Source organism: Cygnus olor, chromosome 5 (assembly GCF_009769625.2).
Source record: "Cygnus olor isolate bCygOlo1 chromosome 5, bCygOlo1.pri.v2, whole genome shotgun sequence".
In the NCBI taxonomy this organism is placed as follows: domain Eukaryota; kingdom Metazoa; phylum Chordata; class Aves; order Anseriformes; family Anatidae; genus Cygnus; species Cygnus olor.
The window spans coordinates 35,312,169-35,336,610 of NC_049173.1; the positions used below are offsets into that span (position 1 = coordinate 35,312,169).

The 24,442-nt window shown below is 50.0% G+C and overlaps 4 protein-coding genes across 4 annotated transcripts in view; 1 reads left to right on the forward strand and 3 right to left on the reverse strand.

The window, feature by feature from the left end:
• Positions 1-105: 105 nt before the first annotated feature.
• Positions 106-5,691, reverse strand: LOC121070349 (acyl-coenzyme A thioesterase 1-like). The gene is made up of 3 exons (XM_040557378.1): positions 5,014-5,691; positions 3,070-3,272; positions 106-1,792 (listed from the first exon to the last, which is right to left on the reverse strand). The coding sequence occupies exons 1-3, from the start codon at positions 5,588-5,590 to the stop codon at positions 1,187-1,189; spliced, it is 1,386 nt and encodes a 461-aa protein (XP_040413312.1). The 5' UTR covers positions 5,591-5,691; the 3' UTR covers positions 106-1,186.
• Positions 5,692-11,134: 5,443 nt separating this feature from the next.
• Positions 11,135-16,501, reverse strand: LOC121070354 (acyl-coenzyme A thioesterase 5-like). Its single transcript, XM_040557389.1, has 3 exons — positions 15,877-16,501; positions 12,872-13,074; positions 11,135-12,406 (listed from the first exon to the last, which is right to left on the reverse strand). Exons 1-3 carry the CDS (start codon positions 16,484-16,486, stop codon positions 11,825-11,827), a joined length of 1,395 nt encoding a protein of 464 aa, XP_040413323.1. The 5' UTR covers positions 16,487-16,501; the 3' UTR covers positions 11,135-11,824.
• Positions 16,502-20,598: 4,097 nt separating this feature from the next.
• Positions 20,599-22,463, reverse strand: RIOX1 (ribosomal oxygenase 1). Its single transcript, XM_040559603.1, has one exon. The coding sequence runs from the start codon at positions 22,461-22,463 to the stop codon at positions 20,637-20,639; it is 1,827 nt and encodes a 608-aa protein (XP_040415537.1). The 3' UTR covers positions 20,599-20,636.
• Positions 22,464-23,084: 621 nt separating this feature from the next.
• NUMB (NUMB endocytic adaptor protein) overlaps positions 23,085-24,442 on the forward strand; it is a 102,130-nt gene continuing 100,772 nt past the window's right edge. The window contains exon 1 of the mRNA XM_040558465.1: positions 23,085-23,105. The gene's annotated coding sequence lies outside the window, so the exon portion shown is untranslated. The remainder of the gene's footprint in view (positions 23,106-24,442) is intronic.

The following is a 24,442-nucleotide window of genomic DNA, read 5'->3' on the forward strand; positions in this document are numbered from 1 at the left end:
CCTCCCCCCGGGACAGCCTCGCCTCGCCTCGCCCCCGCCGCCCGCCCCGCGGAGCCCGAGGGGTGCCCGGAGCCCGCCCCGGCCGTGCCCGCTCGCAGCCAGGCAGGCAGGCAGCCCGAGCTCACGGCTCGCTTTAATGAGTGACAGAAATACAGCCGGTGCGCAACGCGAGGGGCGGCCCGTTCGTTACACCCGCGCGGCTCGGAGCTGTGAAGCACTGACCCGGTAACAACCTGTGCGAAGGCACCAGCGCCTCCCTTCCTCTGTGCGAGTGCGCCTGGCAGCCGATCGCTACTCACCGTCCCCGCTCTTCCCCTCTTCTCAGAGAAAACCTAAGCGAAGGCGAGAGGGCGTTACGGCCTTGCCGAGACACTACCACAGCCCCACAGCCTTGTGCACAAAGGGACAGCCAGCCCTGCTGAGATGACCACATGCAGGTCCAGGCGTGACCACCAACAGGTCCACGCCAGTTCTTCTGTTTTCCCTTATGCTTCTGAATGTTCCAAAACCACAAAGTTTTCTCGTTTCTACTGGATACACCCAGAATATTCTGTCAGGCTATGGGCTGTTGTCATCTATAAATTAGTTAATTTGTTATTTCAGGATGCTGGCACAGTATTGCCACACTTGTAAGTGAAAACCATATTAATACCAGATCTCAAAATTGACAGCATTAAGGCAGATGCATACGTTTTGGTGATGTGGGAGAGGAGAAAAGAACAGAGTAAAATAGAAGGAAGTGCACATGGAGAAAGGGAAGATTACTGGAGGTAGGCAGAAAGAAGAGCTGCTTCTAGAAAGAATACTGCAAGAAACCAACTCTGGTAAGGACAATGGCATCCAACACGTTTCCTCTAAGGAAGCCCTGCAAGGTAAATTTTCATCCCATTTCTCAGCTCAGCTTAGTTACCTTCCACTTAAACTCATATTCAAAACAGACCCAGCCTTGCCACCATCATTCTTCCACAGCTTGGAAACCCATACCACGTACAGTAAGGAGGCCAAGACATCCCTGAGGTTAGAAGACACTGTGAAAAGGAAGCAGCTCTCATGGCTCTCACTCACTATCTTCCTCAAAGAAACTCAACAGCTTATTTTCTGATGTTTTTTTGCTCTCACTCAGAGCCATATGACAAAACAAATCTGAAACACCAGCATCTTCCTCTGGAAAGTAACCTAACTCACATCACAGCTTATTTGTTGTTCCAGATGGCTTGCCGTTGAGGTGCCTGTGGAAGAAGGCTTGGATCTGCTGCCAGGCATCTTTCTGTGCCTCCGAATGTGCCTTGGGCTCCCCTCCCCACATCACAGGCTTGCCAACTAGCAGGTGCATTGAGGCTGCACACATTGGGAAAAAGGGGGGTTCGATATAATGCCCTGCTCCAGGATAACAGACTATCTCAGGCTTTTCCTTCCCATGTGCCTGCAAATGTTTGCTCCCCTCAACTGCAAAGAATTCACTTTTCCAGTTGTGATCATCCTGGCCAACAATGAACAGAAAGCGACACTTGGCCTTCTCCAAAGGGATAAAGCTTTGGCGGTCAGGCCCTTCTAACGGGTTGTTCAGTACATCGACAATATCAACAATCCCAGACTTGTTGATCTTGATGCGTTTTCTGTCGGCACCGAGGGGGGGAATGGTGATATCCTTGTAGCGGAGCACTGCGCCCACATTCGCCACCGAGCCATTGATCACAGCGGTGGCCGTGATGCCCTTCAGGAATGAGGCCATGGAGAGGCACAGGTCACCCCCCTTCGAGAATCCAAGCAGCCCAACCCCTGGGCCTTTCACCTGGATGGGAGAGAACGAGAAACCACAATCAATAAACCACCGCTTGCTATTTCTCTGAAGTGCTGCCATGTTCGCAGCAGTCTTTGTTCTGAATTTGGACCCCAGGTAGAGGCATCTAAGGTCCTGTGTGCAAGGCCCATGTCTGAAGGACCTCGGAGCACTGCTCTGTGCTTGATTTATTACCACAAGCCCTGCTGACACTGCAGCAGCATCCTAACAGAGGACACTGGAAGATGGTTAGTGAATATCTCAATTGCTCCAACATCCAAAGACCCTCTGGGCTAAAAAGGCTCTGAGACAGCACTAAAATTTAATACCTTCTGTACCTTAGCACCAGCATGACAGGCTCCACACCCACTGACTTTGAAGCACAGAAAAGGGGGAAATTAGAAAATACGGCCCAAAACGTTGAAAACATGGTGGCAGGTATCAGTGAAGGTGTTAATGAGAGGCTAAGATACTGTTGCCAGGGGGAGATTAAAAAAAATAAAAAGTAATTTTTGGGAAGAGGAGTAGCAGTTAGGGTTAAGGCAACTAAAGGCAACCAAGGCCTTTAACAATTACTCATCTTTCTGAGGCTGAGGAAGGTATTTATTTTGAGCTCTCCAGAGAGGCAAGACACTGCCTTGTGCAATTCTAGCTATGGCTGTGTACAGCTATTTGGAAGAAGACGCAGAACTAAGCAGGGCTCTCTTCCAAGAGGTGACATCTTGATGCAGACCTAAGCAGAGCTCGCTCTCTTCCAAGAGGTGCCAGCTCAGGAACCCTGATCCCCAAGTTCACAGCCAGCTACTAAAAGCCACACACCACATACCACCATTTGGAGTGACTACAACAGCTTATTACAATACACAGCAACAAATGTGTATTTATGGACTTCTTATGCCCTGGATCACAGAGGCGTATCACATGCTCCAAGGCTGAAAAGGACATTTAGTTCTCAAGGACATTTTACAGAGCGTAAACCTCAAAGCCCTTTTGGAAGCCTGATAAGCCTCAAGGCTACTGGTTCCCTAGTTACAACACTGGGCTGAATGAAGCAGAAATTACCAGTATGTGACCCACATGTCATTGTGTCACCCGGCCAGCTCAGAAGAACTGGAATAATCTGCCAGAGAACCGCTGTAATGGGAGCTAAAGATATGAAAGGAACTATTTACAGCCAACGTGAACAGAGATGCTATTTTAAATAGAGCAGTTCTGCCCTGTGTGCAGTCTGACAGGACTTAACTAATGACAATTACCAGTAGTGAGAAAGAGTCAATAAAAAAGCCAACCTGGGTGTGTTTTAACATGTAGTTTACGGCTTCTTCAAAATATTCCAGGTGGAACTCCTTCATCTCTTTGGGGAGATCTTCATAGCCATAGAAAGCCAGAGCCAGCACAGCAAAGCCGTAGTTGGCCAGCAGGCATGCCCTGTATTCAGGGAGTCCTCCTCCAGTTCCATACAAGTCAATAATTCCAGGAAAGGGGCCATTTCCTGCAACAGACCACAAAACAGATACCTTAACCCATCACTTTTCATTTATATCCCAAATTGATAGGACAGGGAATGTATCTTTTAAAAAGAAAAAACAAAAAAAGCATCAAGAATGGTACTAAGCATCCTAAATTCTGTGCCTATTTTCAGTAAATGGCTAAATTGCTTCAAGATTAAACAAGACAGCACAAAACAGCAGTCTTGCTAACGTTTTAGTGAACATCAGGGCTGGAAGGGAAGGGCTCCCCTGACAGTCACATCTAGTTCCCTATATAATGTAAACTCCCTGCAAAGATACCAAGCTCTGCTTCAAAAATACCCAGGAGGATTCTCCTCACTGCATTTCTTAAAAGATGGATCCAAAAATCTCATCTTCTGATGTTCCGAGCTTCTCAGTTCCTGTGTTAATGTACTACAGCAGGTTAACCAGGGCACTAAGGGAAGAAAATACTTGCAGTCGGCCTTGCTACCCTCATGAGGGAAACTCTACCTTAGGCTCATCAGGAGACAGGGATGGAACGGAGCTGAGAGGGACTGCTACAAACTGATAAAGAAGTATGGAAAGGAGGAGGCCATAAGGATTCTTCATTCCTGCTCTGAATATAGGCAATCTCAGGTGTCCACACACTAATGTGCAGAACTTGAGCAACAAACAACAAGAACTGGAAACTCACCACCAGCCACAGGGCTACAACGCAATCATAATCAGGGATGCTGGCTGGGACAACACGTATGATAGCACTGCTCTCATGGAGGAGCTACCAAGGGCAGGCAGGGAAGGAGGCGGGGAGGGAAAAGCGCATGCTATGTAGAAGTGCTCTCTGACTCTGTGGGGTTCCAGCATAAAACCAGAGACACGCCTGGTGAGAGCCTCTGGGTCACAGGGAGAAGAGAAGATGGGAATGTGTTGGGGTATTGTGACTGCTAAAGAGCACCTGACCAAATCAAGGCGAGAGATGAGGCTTCCTACTGACAACTAGCATAAGCCTTAACAGTTGCTGGGAGGACAACACAACATTTGTCAGGCAATCTGGAAACCTCTGAGACCCTCTCGATAATTTGCTGACATAAAGGCTGTAAGGGCAAACCTGTATAATGCTCTACTTGACTTCCTGCTCGGAAGTGGAGAGAAGTGGTGCAAATTTGGCAGCAAAAAGCAGCTTGGACTGCAGCAACTCTGAAATGACTGAGTTCAGGATTTGGGGAAAGGCTGGGATGGGCAGCAGCACAGTTAGGACCTGAGACTTTTGGACAGCAACGTTCAACCCTGAGAATGACTAGCTGAGTTCCCTGGAGAGCAGCCAGTTAGGGGAAAGGTAGGTTGAGGGCCGGCTGGCACCACACACCACCACCACGGCATTTGAAAACAAACAAGTGTTCACATGCAACTGTTGGCCAAAACCAAGCTTTCCTCTGAGCAACCTACGGTTCTGTATCAACAACTAGTATGATGACACAGTTTGTGGATGGCAGTAAATTTGAGAGAGTACTGAGGGTGAGCTTCAATCCAGGGGGATTCTGGTGAATTTAGAGACTGGGCTAACAGACAGGTCATGAAGTCTTCACCCATGGTGAAGGGTGAAGGTGTTCTCTGGGCACAGAGCAATCGCATGCAACCCCACACCTTGGGATGTGACTGCCTGAGCAGCAGCCCTGCCGAAAACAACCGTGGACCCCGGGCTGAACAGCAGTCACTAAAATAACCTCACGGGGCAAGGAGCCCGGCAGGGCTGGTACTCACCGGGGGGCAGGAAGAGCGTGGCCCGGATCCTCCCCTCTCGCACCGGCACCCTGCGCACCCCGTCCCGCAGGAACACCCGCTCGTGCTCGGCCTGGGCCAGGAGCTTCCCGGGGGTGTCCCCGTGGCCTTCAAACACCTCCAGCTGCAGGCGGAAGGGGGTCTGCACGTCCTTCTTCACCAGCCGCCAGAAGGGCTTGCAGGGCTGCAAAGCCCAGAGCAGCCCCATGGGCTCCAGGCCGCTGAAGCTGCCTCCCGGCAGCGCGGGGCAGCGGGCCAGGTCCAGCTCCCCATCATCCGCCGCCTGGTACCGGCCGTGGGCCTCGAAGAGCTCGCCCGCCTCGTCCCGCAAGGAAGTCCGCAGCGTGACCTGCTGCCGCGGGCCGAGGCCCTGCACGGCGATGGCCAGCGGCTCGTCGAAGAGGCTGCGGGCGGCCGGCGAGAAGCGGATGGTGGCGGCCATGGAGGAGAGGCCGCGGGCGGGGAGCGCACCAGGGAACCCCGCGGGGCCGGGCCAGGGGAGCCTCTGCCAGCTGCGAGCGCTCACCCGGCTCAGGGAGAGGGCAGCGACCTGCCCCATGGCCCCGCAACGCTCCCGCCTCCGGCAGCCAGCGCCCTGCTCTGCCCACCCGAGCCGGGCTGGGCTGGGGCGCCCTCGGCCCGCCCGCCGCCGCTCGGGGAGGGGCCTGGGCGCTGCCCGTGACGGGGAGCGGCGGCTTGGCTGTGGGGCAGTGCCCGTGTGTTAGGGCTGGGTGCTGTTACCCCGCGGCCCGCCCTGTGGGTCTGTAACGCCTCACACAGAGCGGTGCAGGCTCCCAGCTCGCATCGCTGCAGGCGAAGCTTGGTCATGGCGAAGACCCTGGCGGCCTGCCGCCTTCCCTCGCCCCTCGGCCGAGGCATCGGAAAGGGGCAGTTTGGGACAGGATCCATTCGGGGTGTTTTGAAGTGCTCATAGGAGCAAAATCAGCTCATGCCCGCCATTTTGTCCAACCTTTTAGTCACAGAGCGTGAGCACCAACCATGGGAATTCACATTCGGGAACACAAGTCCTGTGAGGAATGGCTGAGGGAACTGGGGGCGTTAGTCTGGAGAAGAGGAGGCTCAGGGGAGACCTCATTGCTCTCTACAGCTACCTGAAAGGAAGCTGTGGGGAGCTGGGGGTCGGCCTCTTCTCACAGATAACTAGTGATAGTGAAGCCAGGGATAGAAGAATGGGGGCTTGTTTAATCACATTAATGATTTCTAAATAAACAATCGTTATTATTAAAGCCAGGAATGGAAGAATGGGGGCTTGCTTAATCACATTAAAATAGATGTTGCTGAGTGTCTTTGCTTACTACTGTGCAAATTAACCAGAACAAGGAGTCTCGGGCCCCCTCACAGAGGATGTTTCCTGACAAAAATGGGGAACCTGTCTCAAAAACCAGCTGAGACTGACCTTGTGGTTTGGACGAGAGCCAAGGAGCAGCTGAGTCTGTACAAAGGCAGGGGGTAACTAGTGGTAATGAAGAGTTAGTTATCAGCCTTCATTCCCATGACCCCCCGACGACCACCACCAGAAGGCACTGTTCAAACGCAGACAGGAGGAGTTTATGGAAATGACTTCTTGTAGCTAATTTTAATACAAAGCGGGGATAGGTTATGCATATGTATAGGCATATTGGGAAACTTCATGCATATGTAACTCTTTACTGTGTATAACCAGGGCAAGTTGCCACGTTGGGGCACGCATGCCTTTGGGAGCTGTCCTGCATGGGCCCGGTGCCGAAATAACCACATACCTACTTTATAACTCATTTGCTTTGAGTTGTAGAGTTCTTCCACGAATCAATAGGACTAGAGGAAATGGCCTCAAATTGCACCAGGGGAGGTTTAGGTTTGAAATTAGGAGACATTTCTTCTCAGAAAGAGCAGCTGGGCATTGGAACGGGTTGCCCAGGGAGGTGGTGGCATCACCATCTCTGTGGTTATTCAACGAAAAGGTGGACCTGGTGCTTAGGTACAGGGTTTAGTGGGTGACATTAGTAGGGGATGGTTGGACCAGATGATCTTGAAGGTCTCTTCCAACCTTAATGATTCTGTGATTCTATGGCATGTGCAAATCCAGCACTTGGATAGATTTGCCACAACAGCTACCCAAGCTGCAAGGTTAAGGAGAGAGATACCTCTCCATATTCAATAGGTTCCTAATCCATGCAGAGCATAGCCTAAAAATGTTTTGGTCAGAATTTGGAACCTCATTTCCTGTGCTATTAATGTATAAACAACCTTTGGCTTAGAATAAAGTAAAATTATACAAATTAATTGTAATAATATTTCTAAATAGTTGTAAAAGTAATTCCAGAGGTTAAAGGAGCAATTGAAGATGGATCTGATTTTCATGGTCAGAGGTCATGCATCCTTGTGACCACAGTCCAGTCACAAATCCAGGCCTGGAGCAGAGGGTTTAAGAGTAAGGGTCGGCATCGTGTTTTCTGGAGGGGGCACCTTTCTCTGTGTTGTGTTGTTGGGTGGTGGTACCTTCCTACAGGGAGATTCATATACCTGGTGGGGAATTCCTTTGCTTTTGATGACAGTGAAGGTAGTGCAGTGTAACTGGTGTGCTCCCTTCCAGAGTTCTCTCTCTGGCGCACCTTGATGTAAGCCCAGCCTCCTGGTTCCAGAGCGTGGCACAGTTTGAAGGAAAGCTCTGGAAGATCTTGCATTCCTTGAGAATGTACAGTTATTACATGTTTCATTAGGGGCCTGCAATAATTTAATGTTAAAACATCAGTCAGTTGCAGGTCAAGTCTATGCGGTGCTTCAGGTGGTGAATGGGAAAGGCTCATAGGCCATCCCATAAGGATTTCACGAGGCAAACAGCCATGCTTCTTATTTGCGTATACAACAATGGTAGTGGCTGTGTTTCTGGACATTTTAGGCCTGTTTCTTAACATGCCTTAGCTAATTTACTTCACATGTCAGAGTTTCTTCTTTCTGCTGTACTGCTATATTGAAGATGGTAGGCGCAATGCTGGTGTTGCTTAATCTTTAAAGCTGTGTAAAAGTTTTAATCACTTGGCTTGTGAAATGAGTGCCTTGATTACTATCTGTAGTAAGAGGAAAGCCAAATCAAAATATCAAGTCTCTTAAAAGTTTCTTGGCCACAATAGTGACATGAGCATGTTTGCAGGGATAAGCCTCAACCCATCCTGAGAACCTGCAATGGATTATGAACACATATTCTGGATTACAACATTTAGCCATCTGGAGGAAACTCTATCTGCAGATTATTTGCAGGTCCCAAGGTTAGAGATGTGCTGCAGGGGTTGTTTCTGTATACTGGCCTATGTTAGGGACTAGGCACATGGGATAGGTACTGCAATACTGCCGTGCTTCACAGTAAAATTTGGAGCAAACCATTCTCACTGTATAGCTGCAATCATCCCCCCTTAGCTAGTGTGAGCCACAGAGTGTGACACATGCGCAAGACAGGGTAAAATGGAATGAGGCATGACCAGAGGACTATCTGGAGAACGCCATAAAGAATCTGGATGAAATTGGCAACCACTGTGGAGCTGAGTCCTTCTCAGTTGCAGGAGCCTTGTTCTACAATAATTAAAGTTCTGAAAGAGATGGTGAATCAGAGTCAGAAAGACAAATGACAACAAACTCCAGAGCCCAAGGGCTACGAAGGGCCACAAAACTGGCAGGATGATCAGCCAGGTCATTTCCTCATGTGACAGTGTCATGGCCCCATGTTGTGGTTTCAGCTGGCACCATACCTGCTACTATGAGGAAAATTAACTTTATCCCAGCTGAAACTGTGTCAGCCTGACATGTAACAATAGATAAAGAAGAGGATAGAAGAAGGGCTCGTAAAAGAGCATCACGTAACAATTACTCTTAATAGGAGAACCTGTACAGGTAGGAAAACTACTGATTCCAAAGCTGACCAAAATCACGTACAACACCAAAGACATAGCAAGAGTCAGGGTAGATGGTTGCAGATTGACTCTGATCCAGAACGCAGGCACAGATAAATCAACAAGTTCAGCAGCTTGTGCAGAAGAGACAGAAGGAAGAGCAAAGATCTCCAATGTGCCATGCATAGTATAGACAGCACAGCTGGAAACAAGTTTTCCAGTTGCATCTTCGAGGCAAGAGCCATTTACAGAAATGATAAGATCTGGGTTGAGCAAGTGCACATTCTGAAGATCAGGCCGTGAGGTAAGGATCTGTTTGGTAAGACAGTCATGAGATTCACCATCCATAGGGGCTGGCAAAAGAGACTCAATTGCCAGTCAGATACCTTTCCTTTGAGATAAGTTACTGAGAAACACACAGGAGAAGCTTTTCCCAGTTTAAAGTAATTTGGACAGGTTCAGCACTTAGCATGTGGCCTACTTCATTAGTGTGAGAACACCAAATCTGTGAAGATGTCCTGAAGTCCCGATGTCCTGAAAAATGTCCTTGCTCCATGATGTCCTGAAGAAAAGATGGGTCTGGAGAGACAGGTGTCAATGCAAGATTAGATTGCCAGAGATGAAAGAGAGAGATGAATTCTTCCTGATGCATTGTTGACATGTCAAGAAACATTCCATCCAGATAAGAGTGGATGGCATAACTTAGTTTACACAAGAGATCTTTGCTCAACAAGTTACTAAAAGCAGTAGCTATTAAAAGAAAAGTAAGATAATCAGAAACAGGACCAACTGAAACACTGTCAGAAGTTATAAGAGGACATGGGATGGATTATCCTGCAATACCCACACCATTTACAACTTCAGAAGAAAAGGTAATGTGGGAAGTCAGAGGCAGGCGAAATGGAATGAGAAGCTCCGGTATCAAGGAGACAGGTTACAGTTTTTCCTCCAACAGGACAATTTAGATAGGGTCCATACTTAGGGCTAGCAGTGGAATCAATTTCCTCCTCCCCCTGTTCATCTGAGTTATCCGGAAGGTATGGGAATAGATGAGAAAAATAGCATAAATCTGTAAGGTCATCCACAATATCCAGCTGTACCAGAGCAGTAGTATGAGAAACAGATGTCAGTGTTGAGATGGTTTAGTTTGTTGTTCAGTTAATTTCTCTTTAAAGTCTTTAATTTCCCATTTTAGGTTGTCCTGGGAATCTTTTAGGATCCAAGTTTTTTGATTCAGTGCACTGCTTAGATGCTTCACTGTACCAACTGAAAAAGGCATCCCACTGAGTCTGCGGTACCTTGTTTTTTTGTTGTTTTGTTTTGTTTGTTTGTTTGTTTGTTTTTTCCTGTTTTGTTTAGAGGGACCTTCTTGGTTATAGGAATTTCATTTTTGAAAACAAACAAACAAAAAACCTTGAAGGTTTTAGGAGAGTAACATCTATATATAAATTGGGCTGGGTTCCCATGAAGGGAAACCTCTCTCACTTTGAATGGTCTGGTGCCCATCTGTATTCAGTCTCAACACATACACATGTGCCACAAGGTTACATTTCAGGGAATCCCAGATCATGTTTTAACCTCACCGAGATGTCTTATGTCAGACCATGATTTTAAAGGTACCTTTTAATTGCTTTCAAGACTTACTTTTATGCAAAAATAGTGGTTTGCTATTCAAATCCCAGCCTGCATTTTATTCACACTGAGCTGACAGCCCACCGAAGGCATGAAGAGACCCTCCCGTTGAGTCACAGGAGTCAGAATGGACAGCCTTGCTTTTTGAACTCCTCTGGAGCCTACCTGCGGCTGGATCCAATCTTAGTCTCAGACTTGGTCAACAGCTCATGTCTAATAGAGTTTGTCACATTTGTACCCATACAGCTGGCTGGACAGTCACAAACAGCTGCAGAAAAAAATGAAGTAAATTCCCCAAATATGAAGCTTCAGCATGCAGTGCTGGGTGTAATCACAAGTTTGTTCACATGCAGGAGCAGATCCTAAAGGAGAGGGCCCTGAAGGCATATGCAACTCCTTCTCCTCCACACTTGGTGACCCAAGAGCAGGGGAGTGAATGTGACAGGGACACATGTCAGTCTCCTCTTATCTCTTCTCCCCACCTGGGCAGCCCTGGCTCCCTTGCTCCTGCAAGTTCCAGCCTGGTGGCCCAGATGCAAAGATCCCTGCTTCTAAACAAAGCACAGCAAATGACTCCATGGTTTTCAAATCTCATTCTCTCTTTATTTAAATTCTTGCTCTAATAGTTCCCCATGTTGTGGGAGAAGATCACAGTGATTTTAAATTTGGCTTTTTCAATGACATCTTGGAGCCAGAAGTATCCATGAGTCCTTTCTTCTGAAGGGAAGATGGAAACAGAAGACAAACAACTCTTCTAGAGAGTTAACCAGAGACACCCCAGCATCCTTATTATAACATCCATTATTGCACACTTAGAGCAGCTCAGAGATCAGAGATATTTCCATTTGTGATGAGACATTCACCATAACTGTGGTGAAATCTACGTCCCAAAATTAGTATTTGAGAGGTCTTGCTTTAAGTATGAGCTGTGGATAGCATATGCATGTGGAGACCGCAGTAATTTGCGAAGTACAGTCAAATATTAAAGTAGAAAACAGGTGAGAAAAATAACGAGTATTTTTTGTTCGACCTATTTTATCAAGGGCTAATGTGAAACTATTCTCCATTCCTTTTCTTAATGCTTGAGCAAAAATGTTGAGGGAAAACCAAAAAACTGAAAACTATTTCTTTTCTGAGTAGTGGATGTGCAAAGTCATGGAAGACACTATAGCTGTACTGGTACAGCTGTGAATGGGGTTTGACCTGATAAATGTAAAAGAATTCATCAGATCTGGTTGTTCAAAATTGTGTGTTACTTGTACATTGCTTCTTCCACATTACTTGTCATTTAAATATTTGTGGAAAAAAGCCTGGATCTGTGGCCAAGCATGAACCTGTGCTTTAGAATAAGCCATGAACTCCCCACCCAAGACTGCCCACTTCTGAAAAAGAGGGTGGTTTCCTATCCGGTACAAAGGGAAAAAGGGAGGGTCAAGGCAGTGCCCTACTCCAGGGTAAATGAGTATCTGAAAATTTTCCTTCCCTTGAGCCTGCAAATGCTTGCAGGCTTCAGTAGCAAAATACTCACTGTTGATAATATGGTCATCTTGACCAGCAATGAACAGTAAATGTGCCTCAGCTTTCTCTAGCGGGATGAGGCTTTGGTTGCCAGGGGCTTGAAAGGGATCAAAAGGAGCATCAGAAAAATCAAGAATGTTGTCATCATAAACCTTGTTACGCTGTTGATCAGTGGGCAAAGGGGGGATGATTTTATCCTTGTAGCTGAGAGGAATAGCTGTATTGGCCACAGGGCCATTAATGGTAGCAACGGCTGTGATGTTCTTCAGGAAGGAAGCCATGGAGAGAGACAGGTCACCTCCTTTGGAGAAACCGAGCAGGCCAATGCCAGGCCCCTTTACCTGGTGGACAGGAGAAAAAAAAAACATCAGTACTGAGATGAAAAATACAACAGCTAATTACCGGAGGAGGATATTGTGTAATGCTGAGAGTTTACATGACAGTACAGAGGAGGGGATGGCAACGATTAGTTTTTCTGCTGGACAAGTGCTAAACACCTGCCCTGAAGGAGGAGGGACATTAGGTGGCAATTCACGAAGGCTCTCTCCTGCACAACCTCCCCACCTTGTTACATTTCAGCTGTCTCCTGTGAGATTGCTTTGTGATCTCTCTCCACTGACCTTCCAGTGCATATCTGTTTGACCCTTCCAACTTTCTAGAGTTCAGACACCCAAACCCCTGCATATGCCAGCCATGGAGCCAGGCAAGCATTCGGACGCTTCCACAGAGATCACTCAGGTGAAGGGACAGGCGCTCTGGAGAAGAAGCACTCCCTGGATCCCAGAGGACAGGGAGGGTGCTCCTACCTGTGGGTGCTGCAGCATGTAGTTCACTGCCTCTTCAAAATATTCCAGATGGAGTTTGGTCACATCCTGGCGCAGATCCTCATATTGGTAATAAGCCAGGGCCAGTGTGGCAAAGCCATGATTGGCCAGCAGGCTGGCTCTGTACTCACGAAGGCCTCCTCCAAGTCCATCTATGTCAATGATTCCTGGAAAGAGGTCCTCTCCTGGAACAGACAAGAGCAGTATTGCCTGAAATGACTCATTTAAATGTTTCTCTGGTTTAGAATGCATCAAATCAGGTACACAGTATGAACTGCAGAAGAGCATATTTTGGGGAAAGGACATGACAAGTCACTCAGCTGTGTAGTGCTGGCAGATAAAAAAGACTCTTCCTCTGCTGTTTGCATGCAGGTGACAGCACATCTACTGGCTTTAGACAGACTGTGAGAATTCAAAGCAGTGGCTGTGTACCGTGGAGACCAGTACTGCGGTTGCCCATACTCATGTCTCAGTTAAGTGTAGCAGAGCACTGTTGGCCTACACTGAGCATGCACAGAAAAGGTCCTAAAAACGGATAAGTCTTTCGACACTGTATCCCATAACATCCTCACAGACCAGCTCAGGCAGTGCGGCCTAGATGAGGGGATTGGCAGTTGGCTGAATGGCAGAGCTCGGAGGGCTGTGCTCAGTAGTCCAGTCTAGTTGGAGGCCTGTAGCTATTGGTGTCCCCCAGGGGTCAGTACTGGGTCCAGTCTTGTTCAACTTATTCGTCAACGACCTGGACGATGGAACTGAGAGCACCTTCAGCAAGTTTGCTGATGACACAGAGCTGGGAGGAGTGGCTGATACACCAGAGGGCTGTGCTGCCATTCAGAGGGACCTTGACAGGCTGGAGGGGTGGGCCGAGAGGAACCTCATGAAGTTCAACAAGGGCAAGTGCAGGGTCCTGCACCTAGGGAGGAATAACCCCAAGCACCAGTACAGGCTGGGGGGTGACCTGCTGGAGGGCAGCTCTGCAGAGAGGGACCTGGGAGTCCTGGTGGACAGCAGGCTGACCATGAGCCAGCAATGTGCCCTTGTGGCCAAGAAGGCCAATGGGATCCTGGGCTGCATTTGGAAACGTGTTGCAAGCAGGCTGAGGGAGGTGATTCTCCCCCTCTACTCAGCCCTGGCGAGGCCTCACCTGGAGTACTGTGTCCAGTTCTGGGCTCACCAGTACAAGAGGGACAGAGAATTACTGGAGTGAATGCAGAGGGCTACGAAGATGATTAAAGGACCGGAGTACCTGTTGTACGAGGAGAGGCTGAAAGAACTGGGCCTGTTTAGCCTGGAAAAGAGAAGACTGAGGGGAGACCTCAATGTATATAAATATCTGAGGGGAGGGTGTCAAGAGGATGGAGCTGGTCTCTTTTCAGTTGTGCCCAGCAACAGGACGAGAGGCAATGGGCACAAACTGAAGCACAGGAGGTTCCGGCTCAATATGAGGGGGCACTTCTTTACTGTGAGGGTTAAAGAGCACTGGAACATGTTCCCCAGAGAGGTTGTGGAGCATCCTTCTCTGGAGATATTCAAAATCCGCCTGGATGCCATCCTGTGCAACATGCTCTAGGTGATCCTACTCGGCAGGGGGATTGGACTAGATGATCTTCAGAGGTCCCTGCCAACTTCAGCCATTCTATGATTTTGTGATTCTGTCTGTGGCGGTGCTCAGGGGAAGCGGGATAGTGCTGCAGCAAAAGCTCTTTGGGCTCTCCATCTCTGTATGGCCTTAGGTTGTTTTCTGATTGGTATCCAACTCCTGAATCATAACATAGAGATGTCCTGTATGGAGAGCACTGCCAGGAATGGAAAATCACGACTGGGACATCTCAGTGCAGGACAATTTGAATGTGGTGAAATCACAGTGGGGAAATACATCTCCAAATGAAGCTGTGCAACAGAAATACTGATCATGCTTGCAATCTTGTGAAGCTGAAGATTTGCTGCAGTGTCTGCAGGTTGAGAATAAACTCCTACTCTGTGCCCAGGAAACAACAATTCAAAAAGCCAGGGACTGTGGCAAGGCTCTATAGCTTTAAAATACACACTAGTTAAAGGAGCAGGTCTCAGGACCCTGAGAAAATGAGCCAGCATTTGACTTACTATAAGCACCTCAAGTGAAGGGAAGCAGGGAGGTTCGGATACAAAATGCATGCAAGTGGCTTCCTTCATCTCCTGGTCAGCAGGCAGGGGTAGGGGTGGAGGAGGGGAGGGATCCCTGGCCACACTGTTAATGGAGATGCTGAACACGAGAAATCAGCCATTCTGCACCATGGACTCTGGCAGGAAAGTCTCTGTTTAACTACTTAGTAGGTACTGCAGCCTGGTGGTGTTCTTGAGCACATCGTACAGCTCAGAGAGGAGATCCTTTCTGAGAGCAATTAATTAATGTTTGTCTTTTCCGTCTGGAAAGGTGTCTTTTCTGTCTGGAAAGGTTTCTTTTCCATAAAAGTTCTTAAGTCCCTCCTCTTCTGCCTTTCATGTACTGAAGTTGTCCACAGAGCGTATGTGCCAACAAGGGAACCTGAACATGGTGAATCGTGTTCACCATATAGTGGCTGCTGTGCGGGGGGAGACGGAATATTCCCCCAAACCCTCCAGGAGGACTGCCTAATTTTTCACATGGAGCCAGCTCTGGGCAACAAGGCAGGGCTGGCACAGAGCCTCTCTGCACCACTCACTGCTTCAGCATCTCAGCCTCAGACACGTCCTGGCACACTCACTGTCGCTTGCTGAGTGTTCCTCCACATTTGTGGCCTCAAGCTCTGGGAAAGATGGATTATTCCTCTGTCTGCGATCTTGTTCTGGTACCTGCACGGCCAGGTGAATGGGAACAATGGTCAGGCAGGTCACTGGGACCAGCAGATAGGAGGAAGAGAGGATGGGGGCTTTCATGGTCTCCTCTTTATGTAAGTCATAGAAGAGCTTGCACTGACTAAACATGATTCTTTTAGAAAAACAACAGGATGGCCACAGCCAGTACTCACCGGGGGGCAGGAAGAGCGTGGCCCGGATCCTCCCCTCTCGCACCGGCACCCTGCGCACCCCGTCCCGCAGGAACACCCGCTCGTGCTCGGCCTGGGCCAGGAGCTTCCCGGGGGTGTCCCCGTGGCCTTCAAACACCTCCAGCTGCAGGCGGAAGGGGGTCTGCACGTCCTTCTTCACCAGCCGCCAGAAGGGCTTGCAGGGCTGCAAAGCCCAGAGCAGCCCCATGGGCTCCAGGCCGCTGAAGCTGCCTCCCGGCAGCGCGGGGCAGCGGGCCAGGTCCAGCTCCCCATCATCCGCCGCCTGGTACCGGCCGTGGGCCTCGAAGAGCTCGCCCGCCTCGTCCCGCAAGGATGTCCGCAGCGTGACCTGCTGCCGCGGGCCGAGGCCCTGCACGGCGATGGCCAGCGGCTCGTCGAAGAGGCTGCGGGCGGCCGGCGAGAAGCGGATGGTGGCGGCCATGGAGGAGAGGCCGCGGGCGAGGAACGCCCCGGGGATCCACGGGGGGCTGCGGCACTGTGGGGGCCATGGCTTGGGGCCAGGCCAGCAGTGTTGCCTCTGCCAGCAGCGGGAGCTCACTTGGCGCAGAGGGAGGGCAGCGACCTGCCCCATGGCCCTGGATCACTTCACAGTGTCTGCATGTGGGCTGGAGCTTCTTGTATAAATGCTGCTTCCCACCCACAGGGAGGAGAATCCTGGGCAGGGACAGCATGGGCCCACGCTGGGCTGGGAAATATCCAGGCTGCCTCAAGCTGCGGCTGCAGCCCTGTTGGCATCTGTGGCAGGGTGGTCTCAGTGCAGTCAGTTCCTTGGCACCGCAGGAGCATTTCCAAGGGGCATCACCTCTGCCCAGGCACTTGTTGATTAGCAGTGTGCATATGAGCCATGGTTGCAGTCCTCATAACCAGGTCTGTTTGTTATTGTTCCTTGCAAGACTGGACCAAAAAGGAGGCTCAGCTGCAGCTTTCCTCTCTATACCGAAGTTTCTCTCACAGGTTCTCACTTGCATCTCCCAAATTTGGCCAAGCAGTAGGCTCCCAACATGAAAGGTTACTGCTCTTCTGTATGCAGACCTGCACATAATTGGCACCACAGACTGGGAGCAATTTGTCAGCTTGCTCCTGCCACTCCAATGAGCTGCTGCCCCAGCAACATGATCCTGCACCCTGCACATGGCATCATCATGTGCAGCCAGCTGCAGGCATGGGGACAGTCTTGAGCCTCTCACCAGATGATAGCATCTAGTGTCTCCACAGGCTGCCACAAGGTTCCATCCTTCCCTTCATCCCTCCCACACTCCCACCTACTCTTCTCCCTCCCTTTCCCTCCTTCCATCACCTTATTAGCACAAGGGCGGGCCCATGGGTGTTGGCTGGACATGTTGGGAGCACTGATTACAAAATATACTAGGTAGGGAAGGGTGTTTCATTTGCTACTAGTTCTCTTCTATCAGTTCTGATCTCTTTTATACAAGAGAGATTTTTCAATCCAAACACAAAGCTGCAGACATACATAAATCCTTTGGGAGGAGACTGAAGGAAGCAGAACAGCTTCTTGGATGGCCAGAGCGTATTCAGGCCAGAAGCGGAAGTTACCAGTCAGAGCATGTCCTTCCTGAGGGTAGGTGAACGCAAAGCACAGAAGACACAGCTTTTCCAGAGGGAAAATCTCATTCCTAGCAGCCTGAGAACTCTTAAGCTGGGACACCGGTATACTTCTAACATACCACACTGTGTACTTTTTGCAGTTTAGAGATGTTTCCATTTGAGATGGGGCATTCACTGTAAATGCGGTGAAATCTCTGTACTAAAAGGTGCATATGGTGGATGTTGCTTTAATCTATGGGCCAAAGATGGTATATACGTGGGGAGACCACAGCTATGTGGAAAGTACAGACATTTATCTGGAGTTCACAGACCACCAGGGAGATAACAGCATATTGCATATGATGTGTTCAGTTAAGATCAGTTCAAATGCTATTCCTTTTTTCAATGCCCGATTGAAAAAGATCAGGGAAATTACAGGAAATGTGAACGCAATTCTGCTGACAGCTGTGGGTATATGAAGCCATGTTATTGGGGTTATACTGATGCAGGTGTGAGAGAACAACATTAATTCAATAATTGGAAAAGCACCTGTCAACTCAGGTCCTTCAGACCTGGGTGTGCTTGCTGTTGGGGTAGAATAAAATCTAGACCTCTTGCAAGCATCTTCCTGACTACTTGAATGAGCTTTGTGATCCTCATTCCCCATCTCAGAAGGCCAGCAAGTTCAAAATGGACTCTTTGTCACTGAGTTCAATGGTGAAAAGGAAGGTTCAGCAAAGGGGAGGAGAACATGTCTAGCATTTTCTTTCTTTGCGATTGTAGACATTTTTTGTTTGTTTGATTAACAAATTACTTGCTTTTGCAGAAACAACCTGACTACTCAGCTCTGCCCAGGCCTGGTGTCCCACTGCTGAACAGGCTGTACCTGTCAACCCTGTCAGGCCAAATGCCACAGGGGTAGTTACCAAATAGCAAGTGCAAACACATGGCACAAGGTTCTTGATAACAATCTGCCTTCAGGCTTGCTGGTTGTTATCCTTGGAGGAATAGACCCAGAGGAAGGCACAGCTGCAGTCCCACTCCCTTGGACGTTGGTGGTATTGTACTGGTGCATCTGTGAGCAGAGGTTGACCAGAGAAATTTCAAATAAGCTAATGAAGTCAGGCCCTATGCAGCTATTTCCCAGCTGATGTGGAAAGATTCAAATGCAAGAGTACACCAGCCACCCTACGCTGAGGCTTGTGAGGTTTGCAAGGCTTGCAAAGGAAATTTATGGAGCAGCTCAGGTAAATGTTAAATGGCAGGCCAACGTCACTGTTGCAAGGGAGAGATCAGTTTGTCACTAGGTCTTAAGTCCTCATTAACATTTAGGCATCTCATTATTTTTCTCAGTGGAAGTCAGTGTGGTGATCCTGACCAGAAAATCATTGTACATCGAGGAGTCAATGATTCACAGTACAGTTAACCTGAGCACAACCAGGCCTGCGCCACATTGTGCATTGAGCATGGCCTCCAGGCCTGTGCTGTGCTGCTGAAATCCTGTGGCCTCAGGATTAGCTCAGGAAACTTTTAATACCAGAGGAGCCTGTGTGCAGCTCCCAGTCAGTACTGGCAATTGTGCCACCCTCATGGCCTTGCCTTTATGGTAGGATCAGAGGACAGATATCCTGAGTGGGAAGGGATCCACAAGGATCATCGAGTCCAACTCCTGGCTCGACATGGGACCATCCAGAAATCAGACCACGTGTCTGAGAGCATTGTCCAAACACTTATTGAAATCCAACAAGCTCGGTGCCGTGACCACTGCCCTGGGGAGCCTGTTCCAGTGCCCAACACCCTCTGGGTGAAGAACTTTTTCCAAATATCCAGCCTGACCCTCCCATGTCACAGATTCATGCCATTCGCTCAGCTCCTCTTAGTGGTCCCCAGAGATCAGAGCTCAGCGCCTGCCTCTCTACTCCCCTCATGAGGAAGCTGCAGGCCGTCATGAGGCCTCCTCTCAGCCTCTTCTCTGGGCTGAACAAACCAAGTGACTTCAGCTGCTCCTCGTACATCTTGCCCTATAGATCCTTCACCATCTTTGTAGCCCTCCTTTGGACACTCTCTAATAGTTTTATGTCTTTCTTATTGGGGCACCCAAAACTGCATGCAGGACTCAAGGTGAGGCCACACCAGTGCAGAGTGGGACAATCCCTTCCCTTGACCAGCTAGCCATGCCGTGCTTCATGTACCCCAGTATACAGTTGGACCTTTTGTCTGCCAGGGCACACTGGTGGCTCATATTCAACTTGGCATTGACCAGAAACCCCAGATCCCTTTCTGTAGGGCTGCTCTCCAGCCTTTCATCCCCCAGACTGTACATATATCCAAGTGCAGAATCTGGCACTTGCTCTTGTTAAATTTAACATCGTTGGCGATTGCTCAGCTCTCTAATTTGCCAAGATCTCTCTGCAAGGCCTCTCTGTCCTCGAGGGAGTCAACAGCTCCTCCTAATTTAGTATCGACAATGCAGCGTCTTGTTAGATACTAACTGTGCAGCAAGTTCTCATGCACATGTTTCTGTTTGACTGTAGACATGATACTCAGAGCTGTATCCTTTTAAGAAAACCCTATAATAGCTTGAATGACCAGCAGGGGAGTATCTCTGCTGTGGGCTATCTGCATGGCATGGTGCTTGTGAGTTGGAGTCCAGTTTGATGCTCAACATCGAAAGGGAACTAAGATTGTGCTATTCTCTTCTCATAACGTTACCTCTAACATTTTTAATGATACCTCACAGAGTCTAAGTGCCTCGCTTACCAGGATCATAAACAACCATCACCAAATATGTCTGTATGTAATAAGAGTACTTCCCACAGTAGTGCAGGCTGCTTTACAATACTTGGTAAACATAGATGATTTACAGATTATAAAAAGTTCACTAGCTTCCTGAAGTTACCTAGGATGTATATGGCAGGCAAAAGGGGAAATGAAAAAAACAAAACAAAACAAAACAAAAAAAACTTTCCTTCTCCAGTCACCCAGCCATGAAGAGTTGCTTCTAGAGCGGATCCTTGTTTTAATCAGAAAATTTGATTTCTCTGCCCAGGTCAAAGCCATTCTTCACTCAGATCAGATACTGCGATCAGACTGCTCATTCACACCTAGCAGGTATAAGGTGAAAACAAGAGAGAATACTTTCTAAACAAATGCATGTTTATTTTGTACAAAACGAGTTACACTTGCACCAGTGGTTTCTTAGTAGTCAGAATGCCCTTCTCAAACAGGAGTGTGGCTAAAGAAATCTTGTCCTCCAAAGTTCCACATGGGAGGGTATCCACAGTGACATGGTTTGGATAGGAAGACAGAAGAAATTCAATACTGTCTGTATACTCAGGATCTATCTCAAGGTACTTGGGTTCTTCCTTATGATACACTCTTGAATTTTCTGTTGTGTAGTACAGCATCACACCTGCTTCTTCATTGCACAACCTAATGATGCCATGATGGAGAAGACGAACTTCTGTGTCTTTTGTTACTAGTATGTCAACATTGTGGGGACTTCCATCTTGCCACTGGGCCGGAAAGCCATACACGCTTAGCTGTTTTTCACTTTGAGTAAGCACTGGGGGGAGACAGTCATGAAGAAACGACTTGGCTCTCTGATCCACAGCAGCATCAATGGGTGCATAGTCAACAAGTTTCTTCATCAGTCTCTGCAGCTTCTCCACAAAGGCTGTTCGGCGAGGGTCAACTGCATCTGAGTTGGCGACCCCCATGTACCCCAGGTAGCCCATGGGAAGCCCTTGCCGGTACTCAACATCCTCCTCTAGGGCCATCTGCAGGGCCGCCGGAAGGAGCTTCTCCAGGAGATCGCCCCAGGAGTTCCTCTGGTAGGAGGACAACGTGATGTGGAGCGAGTGCGCGTCAGGCAGACAATCGCCCTGGTGGATAAAGCCCCGAGGGAAGTAGAGCAGGTCCCCAGCCTCCAGCACCACCTCCAGCACAGGCTTGCCGAGCTCAGCCTGCGTCAGGTTAGCACTGGAGAACTGGGGCAGCACCTCGGTGTCTGTCCGGGGGCTGTAAACGCGCCAGTGCTTCTTCCCCTCCAGCTGCAGCACAAAGGCCTCGATGTCATCGTAGTGGGGGGCGAAGCCCTGTGTGCCTGGTGGCGTGAGGTAGGTGTTGGCCCCCGCCATGCTCCCGAAATACTCCTGCAGGATGGAGAGCAAGTGCCAGACCGTGGCAGAGAAGGCCTGGGGGTTGAGGAGCCGCAGGGAGCACCCGTTCTGGTAGAAGTCCCAGACGACGGCGGGCAGGGCCCGGCCCACGGGGTTGTGCGTCTCCCGCACCCCCTCAGCGTAGCTGGTCACATCCAGGTGGGTCCCGAACTGCACCTCGCCGCTGCGCAGGATGGCGTCGAAGTCGGCCGTGGAGAACAGCCCCGCGTAGTAGCCGGGGTCTCCCCGCCGCACCAGCAGCGGCGCCCGCTCCCAGTGCCGCCCCGAGAACTCCCCCGGCGCCACCGGCGCCACCAGCCAGCGGAACAGCTCCGCCGCCCGCCGCCGGCTGTCCTCCAGCCGCCCCAGCCGCCGCAGCAGCCCCGGCACGCCGCCGCCCGAGCTCGCCGCGGGGCCTCCCGGTGGCTTCGTTTCGGTGCTCCCAGCCGGAGCCTGCACCCTCGGGGCGCCCCGGTTCGCCGCGGGGCCTCCCGACGGCTTCGCTTCGGGGCTCCCAGGCGGAGCCTGGACCCGCGGGGCGCCCGGGCTCGCCGCGGGGCCTCCCGGCGGCTTCTTCTCAGTGCTCCCGGGCGGCGCCTCGGCCCGCTCCACGCGGCTGGGGACGGCGGCGCTCGGCGGCGGCGCCGCAAGCTCCGGGCCGCCTCCTCCTCCCGCCGCGCCGCGCCTCGGCCGCGCCTTGGCCCGCTTGCCTCCCGCGGGCAGCGGCGTCCCGCGGCGGCGCCGCTCCAGCCGCTCGGCCCCCGCCGCCCGGCGGTACACCGAGAGCGCCGACAGCCGCCCCAGCCGCCGCCGCCGCTGCTCCTCCGCGCCGCCCGCCGCCATGGCCGCGCGCCCCGTCTCGGCCCGCCCCGCCGGGCCGCTTCCGCCGGGGTGGGCGCGGTGGCGCCGCCCAGCGCCGGTCCCACCGTGGGGCCTCAGCGAGCCCGGTGCTTCGTAGGGCCCGGGAGCCCCCAGAGGCGTCTTGTTGTTCAGAAGGTGTACCCTAATGGTGCTAGGGAGACGCCACGTGAAGGGCTGTGTCCTCTCGAAGCATCCCCCAAACCAAAAGACTGTCTCGTCATGTCACGTTTCGTTTTGCCAAATCCACCTGCTGCATAACTCCGGCACACCTTTGTCTGCGCTCTCTCCATTTGTCTCCGGTGCTCGGAGCTCCCCAGAGCGATGGTGACGGTGGCGGTGGCAGCACTCTGACCTCTCCGAGGCTGCTGCTTCAGGCACTAGGCTATGTTGATGATTTCCTGGTCAAGAACAAGCTTCAGTAGGAGAAATTCACTGAGCAACACTCGTGTGAGAAAAATCTCTGATGGACTGACATAATTTGTGGGAATGGATTTTGCATGGGCATTTTACCTCCTGTTAGTCCAGAGCATGTAACTGGAGCAATTACCCGAGCGTGCTCGGGAAGCTTACAGTTTACAAAGGTGTTATTAGCCTCTCACAGATCTGAATATCAGCTTCACACAGGTATGTATTTAACATAAAATAAGCAGCTAACATTCACAAGGCACATGCAGATCTGTTTTGTGGGCCACTTAGTGTAACAGGCCTAGGATACGGAGCTGGAAAGCCAATTTTGCCGCTTCTACCTTTAGCATTGCCAGGACTTCAGCCCAGACCTACGTTTTCGTGGTACCAGAAGGCAGGAGCAGAAATCCCCAGCCGGGCCTAGTAAGGGTGCGTTCAGCTGCTCAGTCTTAACTCTGGAAACAGACACCTTACAGGTTTAAGATATTTTGGATTGTCTTAACAATACATCAACCTCAAACCACTGTGTTGCAAGCCTCATTTTAGAGGTGCGTGGACAACGCTATTGCCTCCGGTTTAATGTCTTGAGCGTTTTCGGCCTTGCCAGCAGGTGGCAGAGGCAGCCCGGCGCTCTGGCACTGCCGGCTGCTCCGCCTCGTGTTTGGGGGTAGAGATGCCGGTCTGGACATGGGGAGGTTTCTTGGCAGGATTTCTGCTCTGGATGGGGTTTAAAATGAGAGGAAAGTGGAAGCAGTCTGTGTGTTCATGTGTATCCTGGGAGAGACGGAAGGGTGAGCTCTGCATTTCAAACTGTTCTTTGTTTTCCAAGGTTAAGCCCTGCTTACCAGAATAATCTTATCAGCTGAAACCGTTTCAGCAGAATTGGGCCCTAAACAAAACCAAGAGGCAGATGCTTTGAAATAGGGTAGAAATTCGACTATTGTATGCTTGAATTGCATGTAAGCATGGCTAAGTAGGCTTTGGGGGGAAAAAGACCTTTGAAAACTCTGGGCTTCTGAGGTGTTACTTGTGTTTCTGTTTAATTTACTCGAGTGCAACCGATTCTTAGATGCTGAGCGCTTGGTACAGAGCCTGACCCGAGTTGCTCCGGAATATCTATAATGAGTTCAGCAGTGCTGTCCTGGGTGTTTACCAGTACAGTGGGTTCAAAGTCTCACTCTAGGGCTCTGATCTTGGTACAAATGTCACTTTCTACTGCTGAAAGATAGATGACTGACATTGGATTTTTTGATGTATAACAAAGTCCCAAAGTGAAGGACATGGTGGAAAATAATGGTGGTGAAATCTCTGTAACAACAAAATGTTTCTTTTGACAGTTGAGCCTTTCCAGTGGTAAACGCTTTCATGAATAAAGAACGTTGCTACTTTTCTGTGCCACGCAAGAAAGGATTTTGACCTACGGCGCAAAGAGAGAGCTTTCATATCACTTACAGAGTACTCAGATGGTTTTCTAGGAATAGCCAAGAGGTTTATGTGCTGTTTTCATTCATTGTCTGATATTTCAAGGGAATTTGTTGAAAAGAAAGTAGAATGTC

Coding starts and splice junctions, on each gene's coding strand:
- LOC121070349 (XM_040557378.1), bottom strand. CDS start 5,590: ATGGGGCAGGTCGCTGCCCTCTCCCTGAGCCGGGTGAGCGCTCGCAGC. Junction 3,273..5,013: donor CACGCTCTTCCTGCCCCCCG/GTGAGTACCAGC, acceptor GGTCTGTTGCAG/GAAATGGCCCCTTTCCTGGA. Junction 1,793..3,069: donor ACATGTTAAAACACACCCAG/GTTGGCTTTTTT, acceptor TCTCCCATCCAG/GTGAAAGGCCCAGGGGTTGG.
- RIOX1 (XM_040559603.1), bottom strand. CDS start 22,463: ATGGCGGCGGGCGGCGCGGAGGAGCAGCGGCGGCGGCGGCTGGGGCGG.
- LOC121070354 (XM_040557389.1), bottom strand. CDS start 16,486: ATGGGGCAGGTCGCTGCCCTCCCTCTGCGCCAAGTGAGCTCCCGCTGC. Junction 13,075..15,876: donor CACGCTCTTCCTGCCCCCCG/GTGAGTACTGGC, acceptor TGTCTGTTCCAG/GAGAGGACCTCTTTCCAGGA. Junction 12,407..12,871: donor ACATGCTGCAGCACCCACAG/GTAGGAGCACCC, acceptor CCTGTCCACCAG/GTAAAGGGGCCTGGCATTGG.